General features: G+C 43.2%; 1 protein-coding gene across 3 annotated transcripts; it reads left to right on the forward strand.

Annotated features, from left to right (window-relative positions):
- Positions 1-11176: 11176 nt before the first annotated feature.
- LOC125716949 (protein NLRC3-like) lies at positions 11177-19382 on the forward strand. Of its 3 annotated transcripts, none has more exons than XM_048989819.1 (12): positions 11177-11364; positions 11674-11758; positions 12249-12525; positions 12678-12720; positions 12964-13010; positions 13092-14868; positions 15331-15501; positions 15586-15759; positions 15899-16072; positions 16447-16620; positions 16790-16836; positions 16966-19382. In XM_048989819.1, the coding sequence occupies exons 2-12, from the start codon at positions 11735-11737 to the stop codon at positions 17457-17459; spliced, it is 3402 nt and encodes a 1133-aa protein (XP_048845776.1). In that variant the 5' UTR covers positions 11177-11364; positions 11674-11734; the 3' UTR covers positions 17460-19382. The 3 variants fall into 3 exon arrangements, with proteins under 3 accessions (XP_048845776.1, XP_048845775.1, XP_048845774.1); XM_048989818.1 differs by having other exon boundaries at positions 11179-11364; positions 11722-11758; positions 12249-12531; XM_048989817.1 differs by having other exon boundaries at positions 11180-11364; positions 12249-12531.
- The last annotated feature ends 262 nt before the right edge of the window (positions 19383-19644 follow it).

Below are 19644 nucleotides of genomic sequence, written 5' to 3' on the forward strand. Positions count from 1 at the left end.
CTCCAGGGGCACCGCACATTGACTGGCCCTCTGGTGTGACACCCTCCGCAAAAAAAACTAGGAAGAGCAAGATGGGGTATGTTAAGAGAAAAATAAAAGATACATTTTCCATCACTATCGGGCCTTCGAGCAAACTCCCTAACCCCAGCTAATCCAGGGATGCTGCTGACTCTGCTCTCTGATCCTCACTTCAGTAAAGACAGTTGACTGCTAATGTAGTCCTGTTGATTGTTATTAGGAGCATAAGGTGAGATCTTCTGCACAATAGGCAAAATTCAATGAGGGGCAAAACTGGATTTATCTGTCCATCTGATCCATACAACACAGAAGATGGAGACGTTGGACCTCACTCACATAATCTGGGCCTTTGATTTCTATTAAGCACACATGGCACAAAGGTTAAGAGATGGTCATGTAGGTTGAGGAAGCAAATTCACTTTACCTGTGTTAATTTAACCCCAGAAGAAGGATGGATGAAAATCTTCACAGGTCTGCACTATGTTCTGTGGTATTTACATGTGTCAAGTTCAGACCTCCTGGATGGGACTCTATTAGCTGTCTGGCAGTGGCGGCAGCCCCCCCCCCACGCCACAGCAGGCTGTGACAGAGTGTCAGCAATGCCTTAATGAAACAAACAATACTCTTTTGTGTACACATTCCTTAAAGGGAATGGCTGTACTGACTGACACTGGAAGGAAAGGTCCTACAACATTAAATCCCATCCCTTTAACAGAACAGAAGGCTTTTATTGTCGTTATACTCGTAGAAAGTGCAATGAAATTGGGTATGCAGCTCCCTGAATGATACATCTGAAAGACAGCAGACATAATATATGAACAAATACATGAACATGAGTGTTTCAGAAACTGCTGATCTACTGGGATTTTCACACAAACTATCTTTAGGGTTTACAGAGAATAAGCTGGAATAGAATTTTCACCACTCCAGCCATGTGAGGGATTGGTTTGAAAGCCACCAACAAATGCTCATGGTGTTCCTGCCGCCGTATTCACCATTCCTCAGTCTGAATGGGAGATTCTTCTCTGCTTGGAGGTGGAAGGAGTATGAACGACAGCCTCATAATCAGATGTCCTTTCTGGAACCAATGGATACGGATCTACTGGGATTTTCCAGTAGGCGGCTCTCTGGGTAAAAATGCCTCGTTGATGGCAGGGGTTCGAGAAAAATGGCTAGACTGGTTCAAGCTGATAGAAAGACAACAGTAACTCAAATAACCACTCATTACATCCAAGGTATGCAGAAGAGAATCTCTGAACGCACTGCACGTCGAACCTTGAAGCAGATGGTTCACAGCAGCAGAAGACCACACCAGTTGCCACTCCTGTCGTCTAGGAAACTGAGGCTATAGTTTGTACAGGCTCACCAAAATTGGACAATGGAAGATTGGAAAAAACATTTCTCATCTATAGCTTCCAGACAGTTGGGAAAGTTCCATCATTGCTCCAATTCAACAACAATCTCCCAACAATATTTGCAACAGCCACCAGAGGGTGCCCACGCAGCTCTTTTTAGGTCGGGACAAATAGAAGATATGCTGGATGAGTTTTTAGTTTAAGCTGTCACTGGGAGCCCCCTTATGGACCGATGTGAGAATAATTACTCCCAGCTACCTTTGGCAGTCTGCCCATTACTGTATGAGCTGAATTCAATCTGACTACTGACATTTTGCACATTGTGATATCTGAATAAAGAAAGGCCAAAAAAGTCAAAGAAGAAGAATTCACCCAGAATACCAGTTAGAAATCTTCATTAATGTAACCACTTTCTGTAAATAGAAAAAAGGGAGACCTTGCTTGATTTGGTGAGCCCTGAATGATTGATTGTGCAATTAATTGCTGGTCAGACACATGAATACATTATTGAACAAACAAATTATTAAATTAAATTATTAAAATAATTGTTCTGGTACAAAAATATTAAAGATGATAACAGGATTTTCCCTGGTAGACAATTTATAAGAGACTTGACTTTATTTGTCAAAATTAAACAACACAAAATTACTATGAGTAAGTGAATACGAAAACTATCTGTGTAGGGAAAGGAAGAGAAAAAAAGCTAAGCAAGCTAGTGTACAAAGTAAAAAAGTGAAATAAGGAGAAATAGCAGGAGTAAATAAGCTATTGATGGAGGTCACATTACATGGACAGAGGTCACATTACATGGACAGAGGTCACATTACATGGACAGAGGTCACATTACATTGATAGCAACAATGTCACTTCTGCATTCCATCACTACTTAGACATCAAGAAGGTGAACAATAATCACAATACTTTTTTAAATGCAGTCAGGCAGAATTATATTCCACACGTTTTCATTTGTGGATAGAACACATTGTGTATAGTAATTGTGAATGGGACTTCATAACGTATAGATGGGCTGTGTCTGAATTCATTCCTAGACTGCATTTGGAGTGGCCTTGTCGCGTTGCTGTGACATATTCGGTCTTTGAGTGCAGCCTTAGACGGATGCAGTCCTTGAATTCAGACACAGCCTCAGCCAGGCCTCAGTCCAAAACCACACTTACTGCAGCCTGAGAATGAGGAAGCTTGTCATACACACACAGAAGACCGCAAGTAAATGAAAATGAATCCTATCAGCATTTGTGGTAAACTGGCAGAAGCCAGTGGTGCACAGGACCAGAACCAGTTCAGCTGTTCAATCTGTCTGGATCTACTGAAGTATCCAGCGACTATTCCCTGCCACAATTATTGTATGAGCTGTATTAAGGGCTGCTGGGATAGGGAGGATCTTATTGGAGTTTCCATCTGCCCCCAGTGCAGACAGACCTTTACACCTAGACCTTGTCTGGGCAGAAACACCATGCTGGCTGAAGGTGGTGGAGAATCTGAAGACGACTGCACTACAGGAAACTACTGCCGCTGACCGTTATGTCCTGCCCGGTGCATCTGGCCTCTTACTGTGAAACTTACTTCCAGCTTCACTATGAACTCAACTCAGGAAAGAAGCACAAGCTCCTTAACGCCACCAGAGGTCTGCAGGACAAGGTCTGTTCCTACCATGAGAAACTGCTGGAGACCTACTGCTGTTCCAACCAGCAGTGCAATTGTTATCTCTATATGATTGATAAAAACAGAGGATAGAGATAGAGTCTTAGCTACTGAACAAAGGGAGGAGATAAAAGTAAGGCAGAAAGGTCTATTATATATTTATGAATCTTATATGAAGTAATCATCAAAATGTCATGTTTATGTGGGTTTTTGTGTATAAGATGTATGGTGTGTGTCTGTATGCATGTGATTATATCTGCTTTGAAGGCACTGGGGAGGTAAAGTGTATAAAGCACCTGTGAATCAATAGAAATGATCTAATCTACAAGTTAAATGATATTTTTCCCCACATGTAGAAACAAATGGGGGAAACAGGGAATTTCAGCAGAGAATTCAGATGAGAGAGAAGGAGCTGCAGGAGCTGACAGAGGCTATGGGCTCAGTCACTGCAACTAAGAGGCAAAAAAGTGTCACATCTTGGGATGGACAGAAATGAAGGCAGGCAGAGGGGAAACCAAAAGGGGCTTTATTTAAACAAAAACAACAAGCAAGGCAAAAAAGAAATGGACCATGAGGGGTCAAAACAGGGTAGGGAGAATCAGGAGAGACCACAGGGCAAGCTGAGCAGGACATGCAGGCCATAACATCAATGACTGGACTAGGGAGCTCAACTCAGGGAAGCACTATATACATCATTGATGAGGGAGCAGACGAGAGGCACCTGGGGTGATTCACACAAGGGCGGTAATGAGAGGCAAGATTAAACAAGTAATAGGTGTGGCTCGTTAGAGCCACATAACAGAGAGAACAAGGACAAAGAAATGCAGGGTATGACAAGGAGAAGATAACAGCTGCCTACTGGAGGAAACATGTCAGGGCTCAGTCTGAACCCTCCCTCCCTTTAAACTCATATATGTATGAAAGAGCAAGGCTAATTACACACTGTTAGTGTTAGTAGTAAATTGTCCTTCAATTGAAAGCAAATTGAAACAGAAGAGGGTTAGTTAACACAAATAGAAACACATGCTCTCAATCTTGTATCACAGGTGCGTTGCATGGCATTGCTGTGCCACGGTGCAGTCACGGTGAATTGCATGGCACTGTCGTAATCCGCCCGTACACCCAAGCATATACAACGCTCATGTTTCACCCAGTGAATAGTGCTGAAAATGGAGCAGGAAGAAAGTGTCCTGCAGGTACAAGAAGCAGGCTTTGTGAGAACCTGGGTCCCAGAGGTGTGAGGCAACAGTGCTAACCACTGCACTACCATGCCGCCAGAACAGGTATCTCATCCCACATTTTCTGCATTTCTGTATGATATGCAACATTTCTGCAGTTTACTGAAAATCGTAGAATCTGTGGCCTCTGTATAACAATTGATCACCTTTGATTTGTCAGAACAGTACCACTGCCTCATTCTGGTGGGAGAGGGCTACTTTTGACACATGAGCAGCAGATGACAATTGTCGGAAACAATGCAGTTCGGCTAAGACAGGTCCAGCGAGCTGTTGTGGAGGACAATGGAATTTTTCAAAACATTGCCTTTGTGAGTCTCTCCAACCAGGACAGGGTCCTGAAAAGACATGCTGTGTCTACAGAACAGCTGTACAAGGGTCCATTTGAAATTACCAGTGAGAGAGTAAAAGAGCTTGGACACCTGCATATACAGGAAAGGATACAGAAATGTTTTCTCTTTTTCCTAAACTACACTATTTCCGATGTTTCTAATGTAAACACTCTGGAATATAAAGAGAATACTTGAGTTGGTGGCCAATGAGACACACAAAATTGTGGCATGTTGATGAGGCAGGAGTTGACCTGAATAAAGTAAGGAGACGTAGCAGGAACATCATAGGTCAGAGGGCCACAGTGGATGTGCCAGGCCAGCATGGGGGCCACATCAGAATGTGTGCTGCTTTTGCTGAACATGGGGTAATTCACCATGCTGCAAACGTTGGGCCCTGCAACACATACCGGCTTCTTCAGTTCTTGGATGGGCTCTACAATGTCTTCATTCCTGAAAATGAAAGGGTGATTGTGAGAGCCAACATGCCACTTCATGTGCTAATTTGAGACAATGTAAGTTTTCACCACTCCAGCCATGTGAGGGATTGGTTTGAAAGCCACCAATAAATACTCATGGTGTTTCTGCCGCCGTATTCACCATTCCTCAGTCTGAGGGATTCTTCTCTGCTTGGAGGTGGAAGGAGTATGAACCATAATCAGATGTCCTTTCTGGAAGCAATGGATGCTGATCTACTGGGATTTTCACGCAAACCATCTTTATGGTTCACAGCTGAGACTTGTCGAAGCTGGGTGTGGCATACAGAAAGATTTTACCCCAGTGTGATGTAAACACAACAATGTGACCTAATAGAGATGAGAGACTGGATGCCCCTTAAGACATGTTATATTTTGCACTTTATAGTAATTTTATATTCATAAATGCATATATACATATATGTGGTGTGACTTTACTGTACTATGCAGTAGTTGGTGCTATGTTCTACGTTTGTGTGTTTTCTGATGCATATAGTTTCCTGGGTATCATTTAGCTTTTCTCAGTTTCAGCTAATATATTGTGTAAAGTTTCAAATAAATCCTTCATATTTCATTTTTGTGTCTGAACACTCTACATTACATTTCATTTCATTACATTTAATTTCACTCTGCATTAGTATAACAGAACCTACCCATTCCATGCAACCAAATGATACATGAGCACGGACTGATATTTTCATTGTTTACTTATTTTGTGTTCAAACTCTCTGTATGCCCATCCATCCATCCATCATCTCCCGCTTAATCCGGAGTCGAATCGCGGGGGCAGCAGCCTCAGCAGGGAGACCCAGACTTCCCTCTCCCCGGCCACTTCGTCCAGCTCCTCTGGGGGGATCCCGAGGCGTTCCCAGGCCAGCCGAGAGACATAGTCTCTCCAGCGTGTCCTGGGTCTTCCCCGGGGTCTCCTCCCAGTGGGACATGCCCGGAATACCTCCCCAGGGAGGCGTCCCGGAGGCATCCTGATCAGATGCCTGAGCCACCTCATCTGGCTCCTCTCGATGCGGAGGAGCAGCGGCTCTACTCTGAGTCCCTCCCGAATGACTGAGCTCCTCACCCTATCTTTAAGGGAGAGCCCAGCCACCCTGCGGAGGAAACTCATTTCGGCCGCTTGTACCCGCGATCTCGTTCTTTCGGTCACTACCTAAAGCTCATGACCATAGGTGAGGGTAGGAACGTAGATCGACTGGTAAATCGAGAGTTTCGCCTTTTGGCTCAGCTCTCTCTTCACCATGACAGACCGATGCAGCGCCCGCATGACTGCCGACGCCGCACCGATCCGCCTGTCGATCTCCCGCTCCATCGTTCCCCCACTCGTGAACAAGATCCCGAGATACTTAAACTCCTCCACTTGGGGGAGGACCCCATCCCCAACCCGGAGAGAGCACTCTACCCTTTTCCGGCTGAGAACCATGGTCTCGGATTTGGAGGTGCTGATTCTCATCCCAGCCACTTCGCACTCGGCTGCGAACTGCTCCAGTGAGAGCTGAAGGTCACGGCTCGATGAGGCCAACAGAACCACATCATCCGCAAAAAGCAGAGACCTAATCCTGAGGTCACCGAACCGGACGCCCTCAACGCCCTGGCTGCGCCTAGAAATTCTGTCCATAAAAACTATGAACAGAATCGGTGACAAAGGGCAGCCCTGACGGAGTCCAACCCTCACCGGAAACGAGTCCGACTTATTGCCGCCCATGCGGACCAAACTCTGGCACCGTTCATACAGGGACCGAACCGCCCTTAAAAGGGAGCCCGGTACCCCATACTCCCGGAGCACTCCCCACAGGACCCCCCGAGGGACACGGTCGAATGCCTTCTCCAAGTCCACAAAACACATGTAGACTGGTCGGGCAAACTCCCATGAACCCTCCAGAACCCTGCTGAGAGTATAGAGCTGGTCCACTGTTCCACGGCCAGGGCGAAAACCACACTGCTCCTCCTGAATCCGAGGTTCGACAATCCGGCGGACCCTCCTTTCCAGGACCCCCGAATAGACCTTACCAGGGAGGCTGAGGAGTGTGATCCCCCTGTAGTTGGAGCACACCCTCCGGTCCCCCTTCTTAAAGAGGGGGACCACCACCCTGGTCTGCCAATCCAGAGGCACTGCCCCCGATGTCCACGCGATGCCGCAGATGCGTGTCAGCCAGGACAGCCCCGCAGCATCCAGAGCCTTGAGGAACTCTGGGCGAATCTCGTCCACCCCCGGGGCCCGGCCACCGAGGAGCTTTTTGACCACCTCAGCGACCTCCACCCCCGAGATAGGCGAGTCCACCACCAAGTCCCCACACTCTGCTTCCATATCGGAAGGCGTGTCGGTGGGATTGAGGAGGTCTTCGAAGTACTCCCTCCACCGACCCAAAACGTCCCGAGCTGAAGTCAGCAGCGCACCATCCCCACCATAAATAGTGTTGATGCTGCACCGCTTTCCCGCCCGGAGCCGCCGGATGGTGGACCAGAATCTCCTCGAAGCCGTCCGGAAGTCGTTCTCCATGGCCTCACCAAACTCCTCCCACACCCGAGTTTTTGCCTCAGCGACTGCCAAAGCCGCATTCCGCTTGGCCTGCCGGTAGCTGTCGGCTGCGTCTGGAGTCCCACAGGCCAGAAACTCTCTGTATGTTAAAACAAAAAAGACTAGAGTCACTATTTAGAGGCCCCGAACCCAGGTATCTGCTGGGGAATGTAGGTTTGGGTGCCTGCTCACGAGTAATGGGGTTTTCCCAATGATAATTTGATAGGGGGGGGACCTTTGAATTTGTATTATAGCATTTATTATTTAGGGGACTAATGAGTATTTATTCTGGTTGCCATTTATAACTGATGTACTGACAATGTAACTGATAATTTTCAGTATGTATTTGTGGTGGCAAAGTTAATGTTTTAAGGGCTTTACTATCTTTATTATTGACATACCTATTGTTAGTCACATGGTATAATCCAGCAGGATATAAGTAAGCTACACAAGGAAGGCACAAAGAGAACCAAGAGGTGGAGTGTAGAGGTGCTAGTTCTTTCATGGTGATGAGATTAATCCCAATTACTGAATGCAAGGAACCTTTGGGCAGTTAAGTTACCTTAGTTTGGGTTATTTTTTGTAATTTTTTCTTCTTTCTTTTTGATTTTCTTTATATTTAGTTGTTTGGGGCTTATTGGCGCTTGACTGAAAGATTTAACCCTCTCCACCTCATCCATTTCTGAGCATTTTTCCATCCCTTTGATTTTAGGCCAATTGCATGTAGATGAGTTTATTGCCACATATGCTTTGTGGTTTTGTTTTCCTGACATTCTGGGCTAATCAGATACTTCATAATTTAAAGTGTAAATGCTGATGCAGTTTTCATATCAACCTTTTTATGAGAAAAAACCTACTTGTGCCTACAAATTTCTCGATTTTTAGTCTCATCTATTATAAAAATATTATAATCCTATAAATGTTGCAATTAGAGTCTCTATGAAGTGGGAATGCAGGGTTGTCAGTGGGGACCATTCTATGACTTATTATTTTGAAGGAATACATGCTTAGTGCTAGGTGGAAATGAATATTTTTGATTTTGCATCTATTCAGTAACTTGTTGAAGGTACCAGATAGGCAGCAATGTTTTTATATACACTCACTGGCCACTTTATAAGGCACACCTGTCCAACTGCTCGTTGACGCAAATTACTGATCAGCCAATCACATGGTGGCAACTCAATGCATTTAGGCATGTTGACATGGTCAAGATGAACCGCTGCAGTTCAAACCGAGCTTCAGAATGGGGAAGAAAGGTGATTTAAGTGACTTTGAACGTGGCATGGTTGTTGGTGCCAGATGGGCTGGTCTGAGTATTGCCTTGTTGATGCCAGAGGTCAGAGGAGAATGGCCAGAGTGGTTCGAGCTGATAGAAAGGCAACAGTAGCTCAAATAACCACTCGTTACAACCAAGGTATGCAGAAGAGCATCTCCGAATGCACAACACGTCGAACCTTGAGGCAGATGGGCTACAGCAGCAGAAGACCACACCGGGTGCCACTCCTGTCAGCAAAGAACAGGAAACTGAGGCTACAACTCGCACAGGCTCACCGAAATTGGACAATAGAAGATTGGAAAAATGTTACCTGGTCTGATGAGTCTCGATTTCTGCTGCGACATTCGGATGGTAGGGCCAGAATTTGAAACAACATGAAAGCATGGATCCATCCTGCCTTGTATCAACGGTTCAGGCTGGTGGTGGTGGTGTAATGGTGTGGGGGGCATTTTCTTGGCACACTTTGGGCCCCTTAGTACTAATTGATCATCGTTGCAATGCCACAGCCTACCTGAGTATTGTTGCTGACCATGTTCATCCCTTTATGACCACAGTGTACCCATCTTCTGATGGCTACTTCCAGCAGGATAATGCACCATGTCATAAAGCTCGAATCATCTCAGACGGGTTTCTTGAACATGACAATGAGTTCACTGTACTCAAATGGCCTCCACAGTCACCAGATCTCAATCCAATGGAGCACCTTTGGGATGTAGTGGAACGGGACATTCGCATCATGGATGTGCAGCCGACAAATCTGCAGCAACTGCATGATGTTATCATGTCAATATGGACCAATATCTCTGAGGAATGTTTCCAGTACCTTGTTGAACCTATGCCACGAAGGATTAAGGCAGTTCTGAAGGCAAAAGGGGGTCCAACCCGGTACTAGCAAGGTGTACTTAATAAAGTGGCCGGTGAGTGTATATAACATATATAAACATATACAAAGTAGCAACTTAAACGACCACATCAAGCAAGTTCTCTGGAATCCAACGATAAGCAATTTATATCTGTGTCTTTTACCTATCCAAAGTCACGAACCTGAGATGAATGGGTTTGATATCAACACATTTTGCATTTGTTGGGTTCTAAGGGTTAATGGACAATAAAGCATGTGTATCCTATCCTGTCTTGTGAAGCCCTCCAATCTGTCCATGGGCCAGCACACAATAATTAGGCCTGTATTTTGCAGTACTCTTTTCAAAATCAGTAAGGTTTTGTTAAAAGTATAAAAGCAGTTGTTGTCTAAGTCTTAAAACGGTAGTGAAAGGTTGTTTTTCGCATGTTTTGACGCACGTGTAAAAGGTTTTGATTATTTTAGTGTCTTTTGCACAGGAGCCTTAAGGCATTTCTCATAATTGTTTTGAGAACTACACTAAGAGTTCTTGATGATGTTGATGAACGATGTTCCTGATGTGAGATCTGCACAGGAACTGAAAGCGATTGAGAAACTATTGGATGATAAAAATCAGAAACTGGCTTGTCACCAGCCACGTGATTTTCTTTACTTGATGCATTGAATGCTGCCTGTGATGACATCACAGCAGATTCTTGTAGCATGCAAGAAGACTTTTTCATTGATGTTCAGCAAGACAGAATATCAGATGTGATGTAGATGAAAATATGTGGCCATACCAGCAGTAGCGAAAGTGTCACGTCAGGTGCAGGCAAAGGGAGCCATGAATGGGAACAGACAGGGTTTATTGAGGGGGATCACACTCCAAACAAGCAACGTTAATGACAGACTTAGAGAAACGCGGCCTTAAATAAACAGTATTGAATGACGGAAACGCAGAACAGCTGATAACAATTAGGAATTCACACGAGGTTAATGAGGGGGCATGGCACACAGGAGGCTCGAACTAGCAGATCATGACAGAAAGGATATGATGCAGAGTTGGTCTACTTTCCAACAAAACTAGCTAAAATACCGTGTACATTATAACTATAAATTCGTTTTTTTTTTCAAAATTTCCAAGTACGGAGAAATGATAGTGAAGTAAAGAATTAAAATTTGTCAAATACTTCCATACTATGTTTTCATGTTGACAACATGACTAAACATTATGACTGGTATGTCTCTAGACAATGATATAGAGGATTCACATTTTGGTGGCATTGATTAAATTGCTGACAAGAAAATAGCATTTTGAAACATGAATGGATGGTTTTGAATGAAGTATTGCTGGTTATCCAAATTATGATGCAGTGTACAAAAAAAACCGCACAAGCAGTTGGGAGAACGTCAAGACCGCTTAGAGAAATTATTCAAAGCAGCCGAGAAAAGAATGTGACATGGCTCATGCCTTTTGAATAAAAAAAAATTCATTTCTGAAATCGAAACTGAACTCACTCAGACTTCCGGACAGAGGGATAAATATGATACAGCCTCTTATATTGATATGAATATTGCCTAAAAACTAACCAATGTACGAGCTGTGCGGTATGGAACAAGGACAAGAGACGAAAATGCAGTATTGAGAGCGGTAAGTGTTATTAATATCATTAATAATACTTATCTAAATATACCTACCGAACTGAGACAGTCGTAACTAAAATGTGGTGCTTAAATAATAATTAGTCATTGATTCGCTAACTTTTCCAATTTGTACTTGTTTAATTCCTATGAATTATTGCAATCGGTGTGTGATTAACGTCGACGTTTGTGAATGGCTTGCGGTGCCCGCTTATATACTTCCGCTTTTATTCGCTAGTTTAAATTTTTTTATAGAGCAAGTGCAATTTCAGTAAACTGAGTACTCGCCGGGTATTTTACCGGTTGTTTTCGATTACAGAGTGACAGCTCGCAAATCTGCGATACATGAGAACTGATTTCTTTACAGAAATCTCGAGGCCATGGCTCACCATTCTGATGAAGAGGTACGGCATGAAGAATTATTTTCAGTCGAAGATTTCTGAAAAAAAGCATACAAGCGCCTTCTTTTTTTTAACCATAACCTGAATGTTATGAGAGTATTGTAACAGAGTAACCTAAGTTACAGTATATGTTATTATATTGGCAATATGTGACATTCTGTCCTGTGTCATTTATGTGTTGTTGAGCATATTTTTAAATGTGCTCTACTGTGGCTCAAACTATTTCTATTGGTGCTTATCTTGGACAGATCTATCTTCTACAAAGACATTTTAAATATCAGTGGGACTAAAATGGTTAAACAAAGGTTTAATAATAATTCAGAAGAAACACACAAGTGCTTCTCATTGTAGTGAAAAATACAGAATAGATGTGTCCATCAGACAAATTTGAATGCTAGCAGAAGAACTGACTCCAGATAATGAAAAGGTCAGCACATGTCGAGTCGCCGTGTTTGGGTTCGTGAGATTTCATGAACTCATCTTTGACCTCTAGATCCAGCTCACACCTGCCATCCTCCTGCTGGATTATCTAAAGAATCTCAACGATGACGAGCTGAAGGAGTTTAAATGGCGCTTGAGTCATATTCGGTATTATAAGTCAAAGTCCATTCCTGAAGGTCAGGTGAAGGATTTGAAGGAAAGAACGAATGTCGTCGATCTAATGATAAACTTCTACTGTGAAGACGATGCTCCCAAAGTCATGTGTGAAATCCTGCGGCAGATGAATCAGAATGACCTCGCGCAGAAACTGAACAATGACCTGCAAAAGAGTAACCGTTCGTATTTTTCTTCTAAAACTTAACCTCTGTAAGATCTTGCATAAGAATAATATATTAAATAGCATTATAAGGAAAGTAATGAACTTTTTGTTAGATACTGATATGGAAAATAGGAATGATTTTGAAATTCCCCATTGTCTTAGGTAAACAAGCCGGTGGAGAGCTTGACAGAGTCACTGGCCAATGGTATGTTTCAGTATCTCACATGAAAAAGTTGAAAATGCGGCATAATTTCTGTTCCATACTTATTCATTGGTGCTAACTGGGGGTGGGTGGGGGGGGAGGGGGTTGAGGGAAACACCAGAATTCACATATTTATCCTTCGATTAGTCTGTTAATTTAATGAAAGACAAACCTATCCTGCAAACAGTCTTTGGGGGAGTTAATGAAGTCCCATTATAACGGGTACCTCCTGTTGTACCTCCACAGTGCCAGAATGCAGATGGACCAGCATGAATCGGGCGCCGAGGACGTGGGTATGTATATCCATATTTATACAATGTCTAAATACATTTTATTGAAATATATAATTTAGCCCCATTTCCTGTTTATTTCAGGGGAGAAGTACAGAAATGTCCAAACAGAATTTAAAAAGAAACTCATTCAAAAATATCAATGTATATCTGAGGGAATTGCGAAACAAGGGAAGAGCACCTTCCTCATTGATATCTACACGGAGCTGTACGTCACAGAAGCTGGCAGCAGAGGGGTGAATAATGAACATGAGATCCGGCAGATCGAAACAGCATGCTGGAAAAACAGCAGCCCAGAATATGCCATCAAATGCAGTGACATCTTCAAACCTCTCCCTGGTCAAAGCAAACACATCAGAACTGTTTTGACCAAAGGTATCGCAGGCATTGGAAAAACGGTGTCCGTGAAAAAGTTTGTTCTCGATTGGGCAGAAGGAAGAGAAAACCAAGATATCGAGTTCATATTTCCTCTTCCTTTCCATGACTTAAATCGGTTGAAAGACAATCAGTACAGCCTCATTCAGCTCATTAATCACTTCTTTTCAGATATAAAAGAAATAGAAAACATTAAATGGAACAAGACTGTGTTTATCTTTGATGGCCTGGATGAATGCCGTTTTCCCCTTAATTTCAACGACAATGAGATATGGCAGGACAAAACTAAGCCGACTACAGTGGATATGCTGTTGACCAATCTTATTGCAGGAAATCTCCTTTCCTCCGCTCTCATCTGGATTACCTCCCGGCCGGCAGCAGCCAATCAGATCCCTTCTGAGTGCGTCCAACAGCTGACGGAGGTACGGGGGTTTAATGATTCGCAGAAGGAACAATACTTCATCAAGAGGTTCAGCGACCAGACCATGAGCAGCAAAATATTTGCATACATCAGGTCATCAAGGACTCTGTTCATCATGTGCCACATACCGATCTTCTGCTGGATTTCAGCGACTGTCCTTGAGCGACTATTAGGTGAAGAAGTCAGCAAAGAAATACCCCAAACTCTGACCCAAATGTACAGTCACTTCCTTATAATTCAAATAATTACAAACCGTAAATATCAAGGGAACTGTATGACAAATTCAAAAATGTTGTCGATGAAAGATAGAGAAATTATTCTGAAACTTGGTAAGCTTTCCTTCCATGCTCTGGAAAAGGGGAACCTGATATTTTACGAAGAGGATCTGGAATCTTGTGGCATTGAAGTCAGTGAAGCAACTCTGTATTCTCATCTGTGCACAGAAATCATTATAGAGGAGTGGGGGATGTATCAGGAAAAAGCGTACCGCTTTGTACACCTCAGCCTTCAGGAGTATCTCGCTGCTCTGTATGCATTTTATCGATACACACAAGAGAAAATAAATGTCCTGGACCCAGACTCTGGAGCAGAAGAACAAGAAACATTGTCTGCTTTACACAAAAGTGCCATAGACAAAGCCTTGCAGAGTCAAAATGGGCATTTGGACCTTTTCCTTCGATTCATTCTAGGTCTCTCCCTAGAATCCAATCAGACTTTCCTTCAAGGTTTGCTGATGTTAACAGGAAATGCAAACTGGACTGCTGAAGATACAGTCAAAAACATCAAGAAGATGATCAAGGAGGATTTTTCTCCTGATAGGATTATCAATCTCTTCCACTGTCTGAATGAACTAAATCACCCTTCTCTAGTGAAGGATATCCAGACTTACTTGAAAACAAGAAACCCTACAGGTACCAAGCTGAAAGCACACCAATGCTCAGCCCTTGCCTTTGTGTTGCTGATGTCCGGGGAGGTGCTGGATGACTTTGACTTGAAGACTTACAATGCTTCAGATTTGGGTCTTGAGAGGCTACTCTCAGTCGTGAAGCATTGTAGGAGGGCCGTGTGAGTACCGTTTTATCTCTAGTAGATATGAGGAGCATTTATCTAATAATGATTTAGATGACAGTTTTTGGAAATCCTGTAGAATGGATTGGGCTTCATTACCTTTGCAAGAAATAAGTGTAAATTGATGTTTTTTTTTTATTTTTAAAAAAAGCTTAATTTTACCAATAAAAATGAAATACTCCTTACCAGTACAGAATCACAAATCACCATATCATTAAGCTTTTACAGTTTCGGTGTTCTGTTTCAGGTAATGGTTAGCTAATAGCTACCTAACTGTTTGGTTTTACCCAGTCATACTGCTATGGTTATAATTCACAAAGTGGTGCAGACTGATAAAGATGGACGCCTCCTTTAAACACATCATGTAACTTTACTGTGTCTGCCATGGAATGCCTATTGAACAGGAACATCCCTGTGTACGTGTATTGCTTACACCCTACTTCTCTCATCAATGGGCAGGCTTGACAGTTGTGGTCTTAGGGGCTCGTCATATGAAACGGTGTCATCAGCTCTCCAGGTAACTAACCATCTGAGAGAGCTCAACCTGAGCTACAATGTCCTGGGAGATTCAGGACTGAGGCATCTGGATACTGGACTGAGAAGTCCAAACTGCAGATTACAGAAACTTTTGTGAGTACCCCTGACCACAACATTGCTATGGATAGTTCGAAGGACTATACAAATCTGCAAGGCGTTTTGCTTTCCTTTTTTCAGGCTGTCGGGCTGTCATTTCACTGGGGTGGGCTGTGAGGTCCTGGCCTCAGCTCTGGGCTTAAACCCCTCATGCCTGAGAGAGCTGGATGTGAGCTACAATGACGTAGAAGACCATGCTGTGGTAGTGCTTTGTGCCAAATTGATCAGTTTGAGTTGTAAACTTGAGAAGTTGAAGTGAGTACAAACAGTGGATGATTTTTTTCCAAATACTTCTTTTCCCTTTCACGTGTAAAGATCCTCATGCACTTTTTCACACAGATCTGGGTAGGTGCATGGCACTCCTGCCTAACAGCCGGAGCTCCTCTCTTGACAGGTTGAGTAACTGCTGCCTCACAGAGCTGTGCTGTGGAGATCTGGCCTTATTGCTACGCTCAGCCAGCTCTGAGCTGAGGGAACTGGAACTGAGAGACAATGATCTCAAAGACTCGGGAGTGAAATTACTTTGTGATGGACTTCAAGATGCCAACTGCAAACTAGAGCGGCTTGTGTGAGTAGTGTTTACGTCGATGCTTAAGTATAGCTCATGGCATTCCTTTACGAATAGCAGTAAAATCATTCATTGTAATTTACTACATAGGCATAAATATTCAGAGAAACAGGGAACATTTAAAATAAGGAAAAATAAGAAGGCACTGGGTTATAACACATGATTGGAGCTGCAATATAGTTTACTAATAGCTTACAGCAGAAAGAGGTTTGACTGGGCAGGATGACCATTGAAAATTCAGATGCAGCACAGAAGCAGTCATTCTGGGCAATAAACTTTGAGTAGTTTTTATGTTTACTGTGTGCAATTGTCAAACTCGTCGTAAACACTTCCGTTCCAGTTTGCGCTGAGTCAGGCGTGCTTCTTTTCTGCAGCCTCTCAGGCTGTCGGGTCACAGAGGAAGGCTGCGGTTTCCTGAGTCGAGCTCTTCGTTCAAATCCCTCGCACTTGAAAGAGCTGGATCTGAGCTACAATCACCCTGGTGACTCTGGACTGAGACAAATCTCTGCTGTGCAGGAGGATCCCAGCTGTGGGCTGAAGAGCCTCTTGTGAGTGTTTCTGATTGGTTTCTTGCTCTGCGCATGTCATCTGTAGTATAGGTTGATTTATAAGAGTCCTTTTCTGTTAATGTGGATATGTAGAGTCTTGGTACTGAGAATCACATATTGACACTGTAATTCAACATCATCATGTCCTTCTGATTTTGTTTTTTTGAAGTGTTGACCATTGTGAAGAGAGCAGAGACAGGCCAAGACTGCAAAAATGTACGTTTTTTTTTTCTTAATTTACAAACACTGCATTCCCACATGCCATAGTCTCAGTCAGTGCCATGTCATACCAGGCAAAGACACCTGTATCACTTTCGTAACCGGTGTTCATTTCCTGACCCGCAGATTTCTGCAGCATAAGTCTGGATCCCCTAGCTGCTCATAAATGCTTGTCCCTGTCAGACAAAGACCAAAAGGTGACATTTGGAGAGGAAGCAGAGCTGTACCCTGACCACTATATGCAAGTGCTGTCCCGTGAGACCCTCTCTGACCGGTCTTACTGGGAGGTCAGGATCAGCGGGGTGGTCGATGTTGGGGTGGCATACAGAGGAATCCCTGCACTGGGGATGAGTGACAAGTCTTGGTGTCTGAATTGCTTCGGTACGGTTCTGACGGCTTGTCACAACAGGAAGATGACCAGCATGCGGGCGCCGGGCTCCGTGTTACAGACACTGGGCGTCTACCTGGACCACCAAGCTGGCACCTTATCCTTCTACAGCGTGTCCTCGGACACCATAACCCACATACACTCATTCTGTGTTGAATTCACTGAGCCGCTCCATGCGGGGATCCGCTTGTACCCTGGCTCCTCTACCTCTGCATCTTTGCAACCTCCGTGATGGCCCAGTAAGGATGCAATGTACTGTGTAGGCATGGCAATAAAAGACATCATACCTCAAACCACAAACCTTGCTGCTCATAGTAAAGATGCATGCATCTGTTTCATGTTGGTTTATGAGGCAATTTTGCAAATTAATAAACAGTGCAACCAAAATAATTTCCCTTTTTAAGAAAAAATATTTCCCTATATGGTAACAAAGCGTAAGAGTAAAAGTGACAGCATACTCTTTCGGGTGTTTTCTTTTGGGGTTGTTAAAAAGGTCCATCATGTTGCCATCAGGCATGAGAACCTTATCTTTGCAAATTTTGCATATAAGTACAGTTTGTTCCAACAAGGGTAAAAAATCCAAAGCACTACCTACTGTTTGTTACTAAAGGTTTATTGGTGTTGAAAATGATTTGGCTGACAAAACAGTTTTGTGTATGAGTCATATTACTGCAACTGATGGAGTGTGCACAGTAGCACGATATATACAATGTCTCTGTAAAAGCAGATTGTGGAGACATGCAATCACACACCCCTACTTACACATCACCCCCCTAAAGACTCCCCTGTGGGGTTTGTGTATTACCTCCAGCAGTCCAAAAACACGTGGCTACGTAAATTGGTGCTTTAGTGCGCAAATAGTACATAATTATATGTGGGAGTGTTTTTCTTGGGATGAACTGGGATCTTGTCCATGGTATCTTCTTGTCTTGCACCTTGTTCTTCCTGGGAAAGGCTTCAGGTTCACCGTGACCTTGTATCTAGTTATAGAAAATGGATGAATGAATGAATTGGAAGATTCAGTGCATGATTAATAACATCTGTAATACAGTGTAGCGTTTTGCAATGTTGCATGCTATCTTCCTTTATTGAACCACCAGGTGGCGCTAGTTGGCCTTAAGGTGCACCTCTTTCCTCTCTGAAAGGCAGAGGGAGCTTGAGGCACCGCCTCACTTGCAGTTCTGGAAGCTCAGTAGCTCCAACCTGTCATCCATTGCTGTAAGGGCCCAGCTAAAAGGGGGACTTAGCTGGGATGACTGCCATGGGCCTCCAGTCCCTAGGACAAGGGGTCCGGTGACCCACAGCATTAATCCTCTAAAAGACACCAGTTTCGGCATTGCAAGGCTCTACGTTACAACATATAAAGTTCACTAGCAAGAGAAAGCACTCGCATTCAAATGTAACTTCTTCAGATCTCAAGACGCAGTACAATACCAAACAAAAAAGTCACACACCGTTGTATAGCAGAAAAACAGCAATATAAGAACAAAATGAAAACAAAAGCATGTACTGTGGGAACCAAAAACACAACAATGCCATATCACTGCAATGTATGGAATGTATTCCATACTTTGAAATCTTGGTTAACGGTTTTGCATATGATTAATATGACAATCACACTGTTTTGGGTGTAAAATTATTACACTGGGAAACTACATTATCTATGTTAACCATCAAGATTAAAGCAACTGAAACTTGTGCCAATTTATAACAATTGTACAAATGTATTTGCATATACTGTATACTGCTCTGCTTAAATAATGTTGCCTCTAACTGAACTCTGCCCAGAGCAGGCTCAAGTCCCTGATTAGTAATCTAGGGACACAATGGTCACTTACATATATAAGTTTGACTGCATACTTATTACAATGGGAAACCATATAATCTATTTTTCCAAACAAGACTAAAGCAACTGAAAAGTGTCCTAAATTATGACAATTGTACAAGAACATTTGCATTCACGTAGACCTACTAGAACATCTGGAAGTTTGAAGCAATGAGAAATGATGTTCTGCTGTACATTATGGTGTGGGGATCACACTTGTCATTTTGCAAATGTTTATTGTCTGTTTATTTGAGAAATGCCTCAAAGCAATCGAGAAAAGCTATAATATTAGCCATAAAAAGCAAATAAAAAATGAATTTATAGACTCAATATTTGTGATTTATGATTATTAATTAAAAAGTGTGAAAGAGACTATATTAAAATTTAGTTACCTTTACACGATGCCACCCCCCCACCCCCCCATCGTATGTAATATATCTACAGCCCCCCAATCATTTGTGGGCCCAGTATGAGCTGTCAGTATGCATACTCTGTCCCTTGAAAAAAATGGGAAATAATGTATTCTTCTGGCATAACAGGAACCCCCTGAAAGCACTCATCATCCAGGGGGAGGAAGTGGATGTGACCTGCC

Source organism: Brienomyrus brachyistius, chromosome 21 (genome assembly GCF_023856365.1).
Source record: "Brienomyrus brachyistius isolate T26 chromosome 21, BBRACH_0.4, whole genome shotgun sequence".
Lineage (NCBI taxonomy): Eukaryota > Metazoa > Chordata > Actinopteri > Osteoglossiformes > Mormyridae > Brienomyrus > Brienomyrus brachyistius.